The sequence below is a fragment of the Branchiostoma lanceolatum genome, chromosome 18 (genome assembly GCF_035083965.1).
Source record: "Branchiostoma lanceolatum isolate klBraLanc5 chromosome 18, klBraLanc5.hap2, whole genome shotgun sequence".
Lineage (NCBI taxonomy): Eukaryota > Metazoa > Chordata > Leptocardii > Amphioxiformes > Branchiostomatidae > Branchiostoma > Branchiostoma lanceolatum.
In genome coordinates this window covers 7,550,249-7,562,760 of record NC_089739.1, presented here as the reverse complement: position 1 = coordinate 7,562,760, position 12,512 = coordinate 7,550,249, and the positions used below count along the sequence as shown (strand labels likewise).

Genomic DNA, 12,512 nt, shown 5'->3' with positions numbered 1-12,512 from the left:
GCCCTCTTGCGGTTTGGTTCATAAGTGAAATAAAGGCTATTATCGTAAGGTCTCGCGAGACGTGGCCATTTTGCCGCGAAATTTAGTGCTCCGGCTTGGGAGCTCACAACTTTCGAAACTCTCAGAATTTACACCGTTTTCTGCGTTTTTGTGGACAGATCGAGCGTCTTCTAGGATTGAAGCTATCTTCCTTACATTCTCAAGATTACGTAGGACCTTTGAGGCACCAGGGTTTGCGTCGGAGAAAGGGAAATCGAACAAAAAGCAAAGGTAAAGTTTTGTTGGTTTTCTAATTCTATAGATAATTTTAGGAACGTGCCTCGGTAGTGGCTCTTATTTCTTTTTGAAACATGAAACATTGCCCTACATGATATTTTAAATGATTTATGATATGCACAATGCAGCATTGATATCCTGTGTGAGTGCTGCTTTTTTGTCTCTGGCAGACAGGGACTGGAATGGTCACAAAGCAGTGTGGGTACCAAGGGGGTGAAGTCTGCCATCTCTGGTTGCCTTGTGGTAGTGTTGCTAATTATCCCACTCTCCCCTCATTCGTCAGATGATATAAGTATGGCGGTGAGCATGGCCCAGTTCTCTAACACGTACTGCTTGTTTGTTTGTTTTGCCACAATGATTTTGCAGTAACTGGTAACATGCTACTCCCCCATGCAGACCCTCATCTTTATGATAAAGGGCGCTGCACACGTCCGAAACCTGGATAGCTCACTCGCTTGTTTGTTTGTTTTGCAGATCGCTGGTTTGTTTGTTTTTTTAGTAACTGGTAACATGTTAACCCCATGCAGACCCTCCTCAAAATGGCGGTGAGCGCAGCACACTTTCGTAACCTGGACTCCTCGCTGGACAGTCTAAAGAAATGCTCCAAGTACGTCCTGACTGGCATGGAGTTTGCCTCCGAGGTCGCGCTCGACGTGCAGGAGATGACAGGTTTGTTTGTTTATTTGTTTGTTTTGTTTTTTACAGCTGGTACATCGCCTCAAAGTGACGCACACCAGCTTTGTACTTTCAGTTAACAAGATGTGAAAGAGCAGTCTTGAAATTATTATGGTTGTTTGGCAAATTCGGCTCAGACTCACAGTCAGATTGCTTTACATCTGTTTTCTGCAAAATTCTACCCTTTGGCATATGGTTATTTGTGCTGCTTGTATTATCAGTGAGGTTTAAAGTCTTGAGCCCCTCATCCAGTCATAGGGTTGATCTCAAGTTCAACTGTCTTGTTTCCTCCACAGCCAATGAGGATCAGGTTCAGGAGGTGGAGGATGTGATGGTGGAGTACGCGGCGATGGAGCGAGACCTGAACCAGTTTGTAGAGGCGGTGGAGACCGTCAAACACCAGGTCAGACTTGTGGTCAGAACACTTCTGGTCCTTTGTTGATACAGTAGTAGCATGAGTAGTCCAGTGGTTTGTGACCCTACCTCTGGACCGGCTGTGTTGCTCAGCTGAAATACACGCTATTGTCAGATTTACAGGTCAAGTTGCAGGAGAAGGCCTCCAATTGCAATTAAGAAGGGAAAATGCAACAGCACGCCCTCAGTAAAAAAATGGGAGCACCACTACCTTACAAATTTCTGGGGAGAGCGCTGGCGTTAAGTCATGGTCCACTGTTCATTGTACTCGTCGAAAAGAGCTAGGGGAATTTACATGTACAATGAAGCTGTAAATACTCCTCTTTACTTACATGTAATGATCGTGTACGTATATGTTTCATATTCAGACTACTGGCAAGTTTTAAGGGGCTTGGTCTTGCTGTTACCAACAATACAAAACAAAACAAAACAAAACATAAGGTCACTCATATCACAAATCTTTTAACTTTTTCAGAATAACATAACATTGATATGTTTTCAAGTTTAACAAAGTAAATAATACAACGCTTACCCGGTGCTACCTGATGTTGCCATATGTCTGCTGACTGCAAAAGATTTTAATTTCAGAAAATGAGGGAATGGCAATTTCCTAACATCTGTGTTGTTTTCTTTCAGCTAAAAAGTGGTGAGCTGTCCGACCATGTAGCTGTGGAGAAGGCTCTGAGTGAACACCTTGAGGTCGGACAGCAGGGGAACAGCAAGGAGCAGCTGTTACAGCATGAAATGATCACCATGCTACATGAAAAACTCAGGGAGCTCAAGGGTAGGTGTTGTTTTTGTTTCGATCACACTCAGTGCAAGGCCGTGGGGGGCCACTCCTCTAAGCACTGCCTAATTGTTTCTGTAGCAGCACTTCTTCACCCTAGGTCAGAAACATCAATGCTTGAGACAAGCATGACTTCACTGACCCATTAAGAGAAGCAGGGGTTACGAAGGCTGCTTCGGAAATTCCCTACCCCATTTATTATAAACTTCAAGTTGACAAATTTTTTGGGGGGTTTGAAGTTTAAAAGTCAAAGCACAGAAAAAGAAAAGAAAGTGAACAAACTCCTTCACGTAGTGCTACAACTCTGCATGTACATTGTACAATGCCAGAGAGGTCAATCATTTTAACCCTCTAACTACTGCCTAACTCTGTAACCAATAGGGAATTGGGTGCCAAACAGCTACTTCAGAGTGCTAAAGGTTAAACACGGAAGTATACCCAAAAGAAAGGTTTGACTTTGAGCCCCATATTACTTTTCACCAGAAAGTAGTCCAGTGGTTAGCGACCCTGCCTCTGGAACAAGAGGCTGCGAGTTCGAGTTCCGGCTGTGTCGCTCACCCGACCTGATGCATGCTACTGGAAAGAATTGCAGCCCTTAGGACGGGACATTATGCCGTGGTCCACTGTTCATTGTACATGTTCTAAAGAGCTTCACCAAAAACACACCACTTCTTACGCTTTTTGCCCATGTTAATATTTTATCATTTTGCTGCAGATTGCAAGTGAAGTCTCTTCTTTTTTAAATTTCAGGTGAGGAAGAAACAGCGCCATCTCCTCAGCCGGGAGGTTCCCAGGCGGGAGGCGACGATGATGACGACGACATCCAGATGACCCAGACCGAGGACAACCTGAAGTGCCCTTTCACCCAGCAGGAGTTCAAGGAGCCCGTGAAGAACAAGAAGTGCGGCCACGTTTACGAGAAGGGGCCGATTATTCAACACATCCGCAGGAAGAAAGGGGTCAAGTAAGAACAAGTTTATCCTAAGTTCTTCTGTGTTAGTAAATTGACATTATGGATGAAGATTGAACCTTACAAAACCAACACTTAGAATAATTTGAGCTTACCCAAAAAACATTTGGCTTACGGAATGGACCAATCTACTTTTACTTCCGAGAGGGGATGTTGGAAACATATGACTGCAGCAACTGGTTGTAAGTGGAATGAAGCAAGCAGGTTACATTCGAGCCGACCGTCCAACGTTGAACAGAGATGGGACAACATAGGTTATCTGGCACTTACGACCCATTGCAGTTAGTTGCTAGTGGTAAAATCAAGTAAATGAATAGTTGGTGATTTTTCATTCTTGTTGTATCTTTATCACTTCTTATCATCCCATTCTTATTTATCAGAGGAGCAGCCTGAAGCTAGAACAGGATGAATACCAGGCTAGTATTGGTTAGAAGCCAACCCTGATTGTCCTGTTTTGTTGCTCCAGATGTCCAGTCGGAGCGTGTGCGAACACAGACCCTCTCAGCGAACAGGACTTGGAAGACGACTTGGAGACGAGGAGAAAGATCCAGAAGAAGAACAGACAGGCAGGGAGGAAGGAGGCACGGAACAGAGACATGCCCTTCTAGTGTCGGTGTTGTCTGCCTTGGTTTTGTTTTTTTATTGTTCGCCTGTAGTGCCTGGCAAGTTTCCTTGCTGTTTCAGTAACAGGGTATTTTTTTTACACGGAGGAGATGCAAGCCCTGGTCACCTCCTTGAACACAGGACACTCATTTTACGTCCCTAATGAAAGACGGGTGCAGCCCCAACCAAGATGACCTTCCCAGGATTCAATCCTGGGTCTCCCAGTTACCAACTAGTTGGAACCAGGAGCTCAACTGTGACACTGCTACCAGTTGAGCTACAGGGACTTCCCTCTTGGTTTTGTTTTCGTTTTAGATAAAAGGAGAAAGCAAAAGAATTAGGGAGATGACAAAAATCAAAGGTTGTTCAAAACGATGCAATGTTGCAGGCACTTTTACACAAACACATGTATGCAGATGTGCAAAAAATGTAGAACTGTTGGCATGGAAAAGGCAGTTATCATCTAACTCATGTATACTGACAGCAAAGTATTGTAAGTTTGTAAAGATGTGAAATATAAAGTCAGTAGGACACTGTTTACTACAGTTATTTATTGTCAACATACAAGGTACATGTTGGTACAAAAGTCTGTTTTCATCTTACTAATAAAGTCAAGTGCATGATAGAAAAGTGACAGATTTTTAAGGGCAGAAAACTTTAGAAGACAGTGGTCACCACTATAGTGTGACCATTGGTCACAAACTGTAAGAACAAGATCATAGTTATGAGTAAAGTAGAAAACGTAGTTTAGTTGTTAGTTGTTTAGATGTTAGTTCAGTGGCAAATGTACTTTAGCATAAAGATGTTCTATTGTAGAATAGACCCTACCAATAAGTAGAAGAGAGTCCTTTTTTTCATTTTCAGTTCAGTTTATCTGTTTTACCTGTGACTGAAAACATATATATCTGAAACCTGGTACATTTGTATTAGGTGTTTTCTTAGGTTTACCCAATGTGCATGCCATTAAAACATACATGGCTGAAGATGGTTTGTTTTCTTTTGTTGTCTATCTATTCCTTTTCATCACTTAGAATTTGAAACTAGAATCAAGTACTAGTAACTGCCAGTCATTATGACGAAGACCATTGTGGGCCATAAGCACTCACACTTAACACTCAATCACTCTTATTGTCTGTTCCCGTCTCACGATAGATGTGCTTGCACATAAATGTGGCTTGATGGCAGACTGCCAGGTACCTCTGTCTTTGCACTTATTATCTGGTTGTGACAGTCTCAAGGGTGATCATGGCCCTTCTCCATCCATCCCTCCATTGCACAGGGCAGGTCCTCCAAGTAAGAGGGATAGTCCTTGCACTAGTGTTTGGAAAGGAGCTGCTTTACTCAGAAGCTCCTAAGTTTGATAAAGATCATATTCAATCATAGGTTTAAATCAAGCTGTGAACGCTGTACTGTAAATGGATTTGAGTTCATGGTGATTTAATCCTGCTGGAGGGGAAGTGTTCGTGGTGCGTTGTTGAAACAAGGTAGGCAGGCAGAAATTTGGGGTGAAAAGGTAACTGCAAACATTAGATAAATAACCACTGCGAAAATGTCAACATTTACAGTACACTCCACAGGCAGAGCAGAGGTAAAAGAGAACTGTTATAACGTTAGTGTTCATGGCTAGATTTCAGGCCAATTCAATCATGCCCCCTTGCAGACTTCAGCAGAACTACATTTCAACTATTGCATCTAACGTTATGACATCATACACTAAAAAGGATATACAGTATGTTTCTGGTGAATTGTCTTACTTCAGTATCTGATGTCTTACAACAAGGAGGTCAGAGTAACCTCCTTGCTTACAAAAAAGCCCATTATATTTTCATGAACCTCTCTGCCCAATACAAAAGATATGGTTGCAGTAAGTTGATACAGTAAGACAAATTCTGAAGAATCATACGATCAACTGGAAAGTACAATATCACATTCAGACCAAATGTCAAAGTAACACTATTCATTTCCTTTACAAATATAACGCCAGTGCTTTAGCCTCCCGATGAAAAGACTTACACAGAGCCTTCTCTACTACTTTCTGCCCTACTTCCTGCACAGTCGGCTCCACTTCCGGTTTCAATCTAGGGCGCATCCATGTTTAATTCACCCGATTTTGGTTGATTTTGCCCCAAATTTTCGCCATGCCGGAACAAATAAGCGTGGCCGAGTTCTTGGAGGAGACTCGGGACGACTACTCCTCTCCAACAACCTCGAATTTCGTCTGCAAGATGCCTCTGATGAAGAGTACAGTGTCCGTCTTGGAGGAGGTGAGCGTTCGGGTGGGGTGGCCTCAAAGGGGGAGGGGGGCAACAAGTTGTTATATATAATCGCTCAAGGTTTTTTTCTTTCCCATGCTTTATACATTCCTTTCTTTTGATAATCATCAACCTTTATAAACGATCTCCAATATATATCTACAGTACAACCATTTTTCACAATGCTAGTTTGTATGTATTTACCAGATTGTTGTTATTTATGTTATACAAGAAGACCTGGTCGAAAACAAATTTGACTCGATTTCAACAACAATTCCTAATCGATTTTGGCAGCGGAGCTGAAACCTAAGATTTTAGCACCGGTTTCTTTAATTACCCGTTTAATGATGTCTTTTTCTCGGCGAGGAAAGCCGTTAGATATTGAGATGAAGGCCACAGACCGCTGCAGACACTTGATTTTAGGATAAACATGGCGGTTTTATTTATGTGTAATCTGGAGCGGATTAGTACACTGATTATTTGCACAAGTGTCTAATCCTCAGCGTGGAGTTAATCAAATATCCCAGGGCAGAGAAGGAATATACAAAATATTCTTTTCATATTTAATTTGATTTGTATTGTCCCTATTTCTTGTCTAAAACGTGAAGAAAATGACTCCAAAAAGGAAATAAGATGGCCTCCTGTTATTTGCCTTGGGTGAAAGTCCTTCTCCCTGCTGTTTATTGATTTTTTTCCGGTGCTTCAGCCAAATGAAGCATAAGAAGAATAACAAAACAGTTCATCAATGGTTTGGGAAATGCCAAAACAACTCAAGCTCTGGGTCAAATAGTTTGATATGAAATCAAGAAAATGGACTCTTGACAATGCAATAATTTTTATCTTTACACAGATATCTAAGATACATTTTTCCAGATGATGGTTGTTGCACATTTGACAGATGTTGTCTGTACTACTGTTGTTTACAAAAGAACTCTATTGTCCTTGATCTATTGTTTCAAACAATGGATATGTTGAGATTTCACACTGCATAAGATCTGTATCACAATGTACCGAATTCCAGTACAAAAACACCTAAAATATCCTGAGGGTTTTTAGATCTATTGTTGAATTTTGTTCATGATACAGTCCACACCAATTTGATTTCTTGGTTCTCTGGTTTTAAGAAAGAATGCTAGATTGGAATATTAACTGTCTGAGGGAAAGTCTAGATCTATCTTTATACACACAGCTTCAGAAAGTGAACATTCAGGTTCAAATTTCTATCTGAGTCTTCTGTTTTTATGATGTCCTTCTGCTAAGATTTTACACACAAAAATCAGAGAATCAACAACTTGAATTGGTACAGCTGCGATACTCATTTCAAGAAGACTAAAGATCGCTTACGTACTGGGTTAGACTCAGTTGTAGAGTGACTCAAATTATAGGTAAAAGATATTGATTGAAAACCCATAGCAGACAGATCACCCTTAATATAACTGACACTTAGTACCTTAAGACAAAATTGATATTGACATATCTTTGAATATGTCAGCAACAAAAGTGATAGTCACTGGATTGGCAAGCTTAAGGATTTTAGTACAATTTGATTTTTGTTTTCAGTTCAATTTTTTAAGCCATGTTATTATAACAGCTATACAAAACCCTAACAATATTTTTTTTAGTTGTCTGGTATAATTCGTATGATAACGTTTGCTTCTAACAATGCATCATGCACACAGCACAGTTATACTTTTGTCAACCGAGCTTTCAGAAATATTATTTTATAATGTCATATCATTAACATTACAGTGCATTGTAGATATGATAATAACACATACATTGCTATCTGTGCCCTTCTGCCCCTATAAGCCCCCCTCCCCACAAATACCATAATACCCCCTGCCAAATGACAACAGACTGCTGTAATGCTATGATTGCATAATTAGGTCCTTGGGTCTGCATGTATAATAATGCCATCCATCAGCGCACCCGGCTTTTACCAAACAAGGAGCGCATTTCGTGCACGTGTGAGGGTCCCGTAGGGGTTGTAAAGCAACCAGACACCTCGTTAGGTATTTCACGGTGAAATTCAATTTTAGAATTGGGAATTCGGGTGCTAGAAAAAAAGAGTTTTTCACTAAGAATAACTGGTTGTATTTTCTAATGTAACTGATTTCTGGTGACTTTTGACAATTCTGTAATCCCCTGTTAGACCCTCTACAGGTTAATCAGCTGATCTCATAGAAGGGGGAACCTAGAATAAAATGTTTATTTTTTTATGGCAACCTGTCGTATTACAAAAACACATCTGTCATACTGACTCATACATACAATGCATGTCATATCGGTGTATTGTATTCAGGAAATGAACTCATGCAACATTCTGCATGTGACATTGTAAGGATGTTGCTTGTTCTTGTTCCTCATTGTACTGTGGTACAGTGTACGACATATACATAAATCAAATGTATAGTATTCATAGGGGCTCGGTCAAAATTTACAGTATGGTAGTGCTGCATGCATGGGGTGAAGCTTGGGCAGAAGCAAGCACAATTTACGAATTATGCAAAATTACTGACATACAAAAATAGCCAAGGTGGAGCTACACAAAAACAAGCCAGAGCCTAGCCTGTGCTTGTAGAGTGCTACACCATAATGTGACCATCGTTCTGTTGTTAAAGGGAGAGCCCTGTGTTTATGACAACTTGGGCATTACATTTTTATTACCCGCCATAAAATGTGCACATCTCATTGATAAGATCGTAAACTTGTAATCAAATGCAAAGTCTACAGATGGTTTCAGTAAAAATGGTTGAATTTCTATCCAACAACTTGTTAGTTTTCAAAATCTTTTACTGTATTGTAGATGATAGGGGTGTTTATTTTTTCAAAGGTACCAAGTTTATTTGGATAGACCAAAGGTTCAGCCAAATATGTAGGTAAGATTAAGAAAGGAAAAATAGTTGCATTCATAGCAGTCTCTGGTTAACATTTCGTCTTGGTACCTATCAAAAATTCCTGTTGAAATAATGTTACATTTTTTTCTGTCTTCTGCAACTTCCTGAATGCCACCATCTTTTTATGGCTTATTCATATAGTAGCATAAACAGAACATAATCATGACTTGCAAAAACAAAAAGATAAAAATGATTGTGGCTCCAACTAAAAATGTCAAACAAAATACAGGAAAACAGAACAATGTTATGTTATATATAGACGTGTCTCTTCCTTAACATCAGTGGCAACAGGAAACATCTTTTGTTTTCAGCCGTTTTGTTCACACCACACAGCGGAAGTGTGGGAAAAATCAATAATAATGAAATTTCACACCACTTAAAAGGGACGTTTCCCTCATATTATTGTACCAAAAGTAGGGAAAAGATGAAAGAGCAGATTGTATTTTTGGTACTTTAGAAAGTATCAGTATTGTACATGTATATCCTGCATTTAGCATATGATTGTAATGATATTGAAAGTAATTGAATAAGGTCTTTATACTCTTTCTTTTGGTATCTATATTATGTATTCTTAGTTCTAAAACTTGACCTGTATACTGTTACGTGGCATCAGAATATAATAAGAATGACGGATGATGACTTGACTTATTGGTATATATTTAGCATTGTAACGGTAATGTAAGTAGGCTTACCTTTGAGTTTCCTTACTAGTAAAGACTTAATAAAAATCAGCAAAAGATTTAGATTATAAGGATAAACACCTCTGCTCCCCACAAAAACTGTACCAAAAATCTAAGTCGTCGTCTTTTTTTGTGTCATAAAAAATACCCTGAAGGACATTCTGGCTGAATCTAATCAGGATAAAGCACAAAAGTCCAGACATTTCTCATGATTGATTTTAATCTCATCCCACAAAGCTGTCAATCAAAATTTACGCCATTTATCTAAAGCAAAGGTCAAGATAGGTTATAGAGGTCAAAGCAGCAGCCTTTGCAGGCAGATAGAATCCAATAATCTCGAGCAGTTCCTAACATTATATATGACAACCACAAGTAAGGTGGTGCTGGCTTGAGGCACAAGATAAGGGAACGCAGAGAATTTATATCTGGACTAGGAGTACACCACTCCAGCAACAACCTATAGATAAAGACAGGGCATTAACTCTTTGATCATTCTGTTATATTGGAATGTCTGTAAAATACATGTGAGAATACTGTAACTCCTATTAACAAGAGTATTTTATGTGATTCTTGTTAAAGTAAAATGTTACCAGAATTTATTAGGTCATTATTTCAGCAGCAAATTTCATGACAATGATATCATCAATACTAATCTTCAAACTACATTTTGTAGTATGCTGTGCACATTTTATGATTCTGTTCAAACCAACATGGATGTTGGTATATCAATTGATATTCCACTGTAAACGCAGCTACAGTATGCATGTAGCATGTTATACAATAGAGGTACAGTTGTATTTCATGCAAATGTCTGTAAAATTTACAACTACAGTCAAACCTGCCTAGGCGACCACCTTTTCAACGCGACCACCTGGCCATGGCGACCGCTTTTTCTCGGTCCCGAAAATTTTCCCCATAGGCACAAGCATTAAGCTGCCTGCCCAAGGCGACCACCTGTCCAACGCGACCGCGACCGCCACGAATTGGGACCGCACAGAGCACAATCCCTGCCCATGGCGGCCGCCTAATTTTCAAGCGTGTGGTGACATCGGATCATTTTGCTGTCGGATTTCACGGAAATGTTTTCAAGACTTCGAAGGACAAAAATATATGGAATAGCAATGTTATAGCACCGATTCCTCCATGAAGTGTTTTAATAAAAGTGTTCCCCCTATAAACATTGTAAATGTTTGTGATGTTGTTGTGCCTATCGTAATCTTATAGTTTACCGCAAACTCAGTTCGGTTTAAACTCAATTTTCAAAACGAATACGTAGTGCATGGCGTCAAAAAGTCAGATTTTACACAAATTACTATCTATTAGTTGTATTTTTAACAAAAATGTGTCTGTGTCTTACTAAATTCCGCCGAAAAATGACTTCGCGGCGGGCAAAACATCGGGCGAGAAATGTTGTTCATTGGTCCCGACGCCATCTTGGATTTGGCGCGGCTTGGATTTGGCGTACCGCTGACCTTTCTAAAACACGATACTTTTGTGTATGAACATTAACGAATACTCTAGTTATTGATGAAAATTAATATTCTCATTTTCTTTTTATTTCCATGAATCTCACAAACCTTTATTGGACGCTATGCATTCTGCTGCACTGACTTACCTTTCGATGCGGTCGCACAGACTGACAGAGCTTGGCGGCGCGACGAAATCACACCGTTCCGTTTTCATCTTTAGTTGTCCGATCGCAAACTTTTTGCCCCTTTTATCCATCGGCGCCCCAAAAAAGGCTAGGGCCAGCAGATGTTTTCTAGGGATTTGTCTTAGGCCTTAAAACTTCGATGATGTGCATGTGTGTGTGTGTACTATTTAATGTAACGTGTGAATGCAGAAGGGCGCTGCGAGATCATCAAGGCAACCATTGTCTTGTAGTCAAAATTATGACGAAAATTTTTACACGATGTACATGTAGCGGCATAGAATTATTTATTTACAACGATAACGGAAAATGTAATTTTTGGAGGATCTTTCTGTCAATGAGAATTGAACCTGGTGGGGGTCATGCTGTCTAAATTCACATAATTTTCCATCCATTTACGTACTGTATTTGAAAACCTCGACCTGGAAACATGTGAGTGGAATCCTCTTCATGGCGACCACCTGTCCATCGCGACCGTTTTTGCTGGGTCCGCCGGGTGGTCGCCTTGGGCAGGTTTGACTGTATACTCTTGGGAAGGTGTTGAAGGATGAAATATTTACCACAGACATTTTGTAGCTAACTCATGTGTGACGTGAGTTATATGGTTGGGTTCATGCCAGACGTTTTTCCTTTGTTGTTATGCTATAGACAAAGAAATGACATTCAGCATGATATTGTCAACATTATACTCGTGGGGTTTTGTCTGAAAGTAAGACAAAATCAATACAGCAAAATTGTATTCAATAAAATTTCCATTTATCTAAAATACAGTGTCTACATGTACTTGTGAAAAGCCTGATTTTTGTTATTCAAGAATTCTTATAACTTAATCTGCATGGCATTTTTAAGAGCTATTTCCGTTTTGACAAGGGACTACTACTAGAATATTTGACATTGCATTTTTGCATCAGCGTTTGACACGCATTTTCAGCATTCCCTGGCATTCCCCCAGTTTATGAGAGACTACATGGCATACATGTATGTAGGGCACAGCGTGGGTAAAAGCTAGACTGTACTCTTTTCAAAACCTTATTACATGATCTGGCTGGTATTTTGGAGCTATTTCCATGCCAAGTGGGACTACTTGAAGAGTATTTGACATTGCATTTTTGCTTGAGTGTTTGACACATATTTTGTGCATTCCATGGCAAGCCCCCCAGTTTATGAATACGACACCTCATGCATAATTTTTATGCAGTGCACCATGTTTTATTGTGAAAGTATTTCAGAGCTATTTCCTTTCGCAGTGGGTCTACTTCTACTGATCCTATTTATAATGTTTGACATTTCATTTTTGCTTGAAACTT

At 39.9% G+C, this 12,512-nt stretch overlaps 2 protein-coding genes across 10 annotated transcripts in view; both read left to right on the top strand.

The window, feature by feature from the left end:
* Nucleotides 1-47: 47 nt before the first annotated feature.
* LOC136424216 (E3 SUMO-protein ligase NSE2-like) lies at nucleotides 48-4,708 on the top strand. The gene is made up of 6 exons (XM_066412740.1): nucleotides 48-270; nucleotides 804-945; nucleotides 1,248-1,354; nucleotides 2,002-2,149; nucleotides 2,903-3,116; nucleotides 3,589-4,708. The coding sequence occupies exons 2-6, from the start codon at nucleotides 816-818 to the stop codon at nucleotides 3,728-3,730; spliced, it is 741 nt and encodes a 246-aa protein (XP_066268837.1). The 5' UTR covers nucleotides 48-270; nucleotides 804-815; the 3' UTR covers nucleotides 3,731-4,708.
* A 1,061-nt stretch (nucleotides 4,709-5,769) lies between these two features.
* The window catches only part of LOC136424138 (arf-GAP with SH3 domain, ANK repeat and PH domain-containing protein 2-like), a 61,970-nt gene continuing 55,227 nt past the window's right edge, over nucleotides 5,770-12,512 (top strand). For all 9 annotated transcript variants that reach the window (XM_066412606.1, XM_066412600.1, XM_066412604.1 and 6 more), the window contains exon 1: nucleotides 5,770-5,989. In XM_066412606.1, coding sequence (XP_066268703.1) covers nucleotides 5,864-5,989 — 126 coding nt within the window. In that variant the 5' untranslated portion in view covers nucleotides 5,770-5,863. The remainder of the gene's footprint in view (nucleotides 5,990-12,512) is intronic.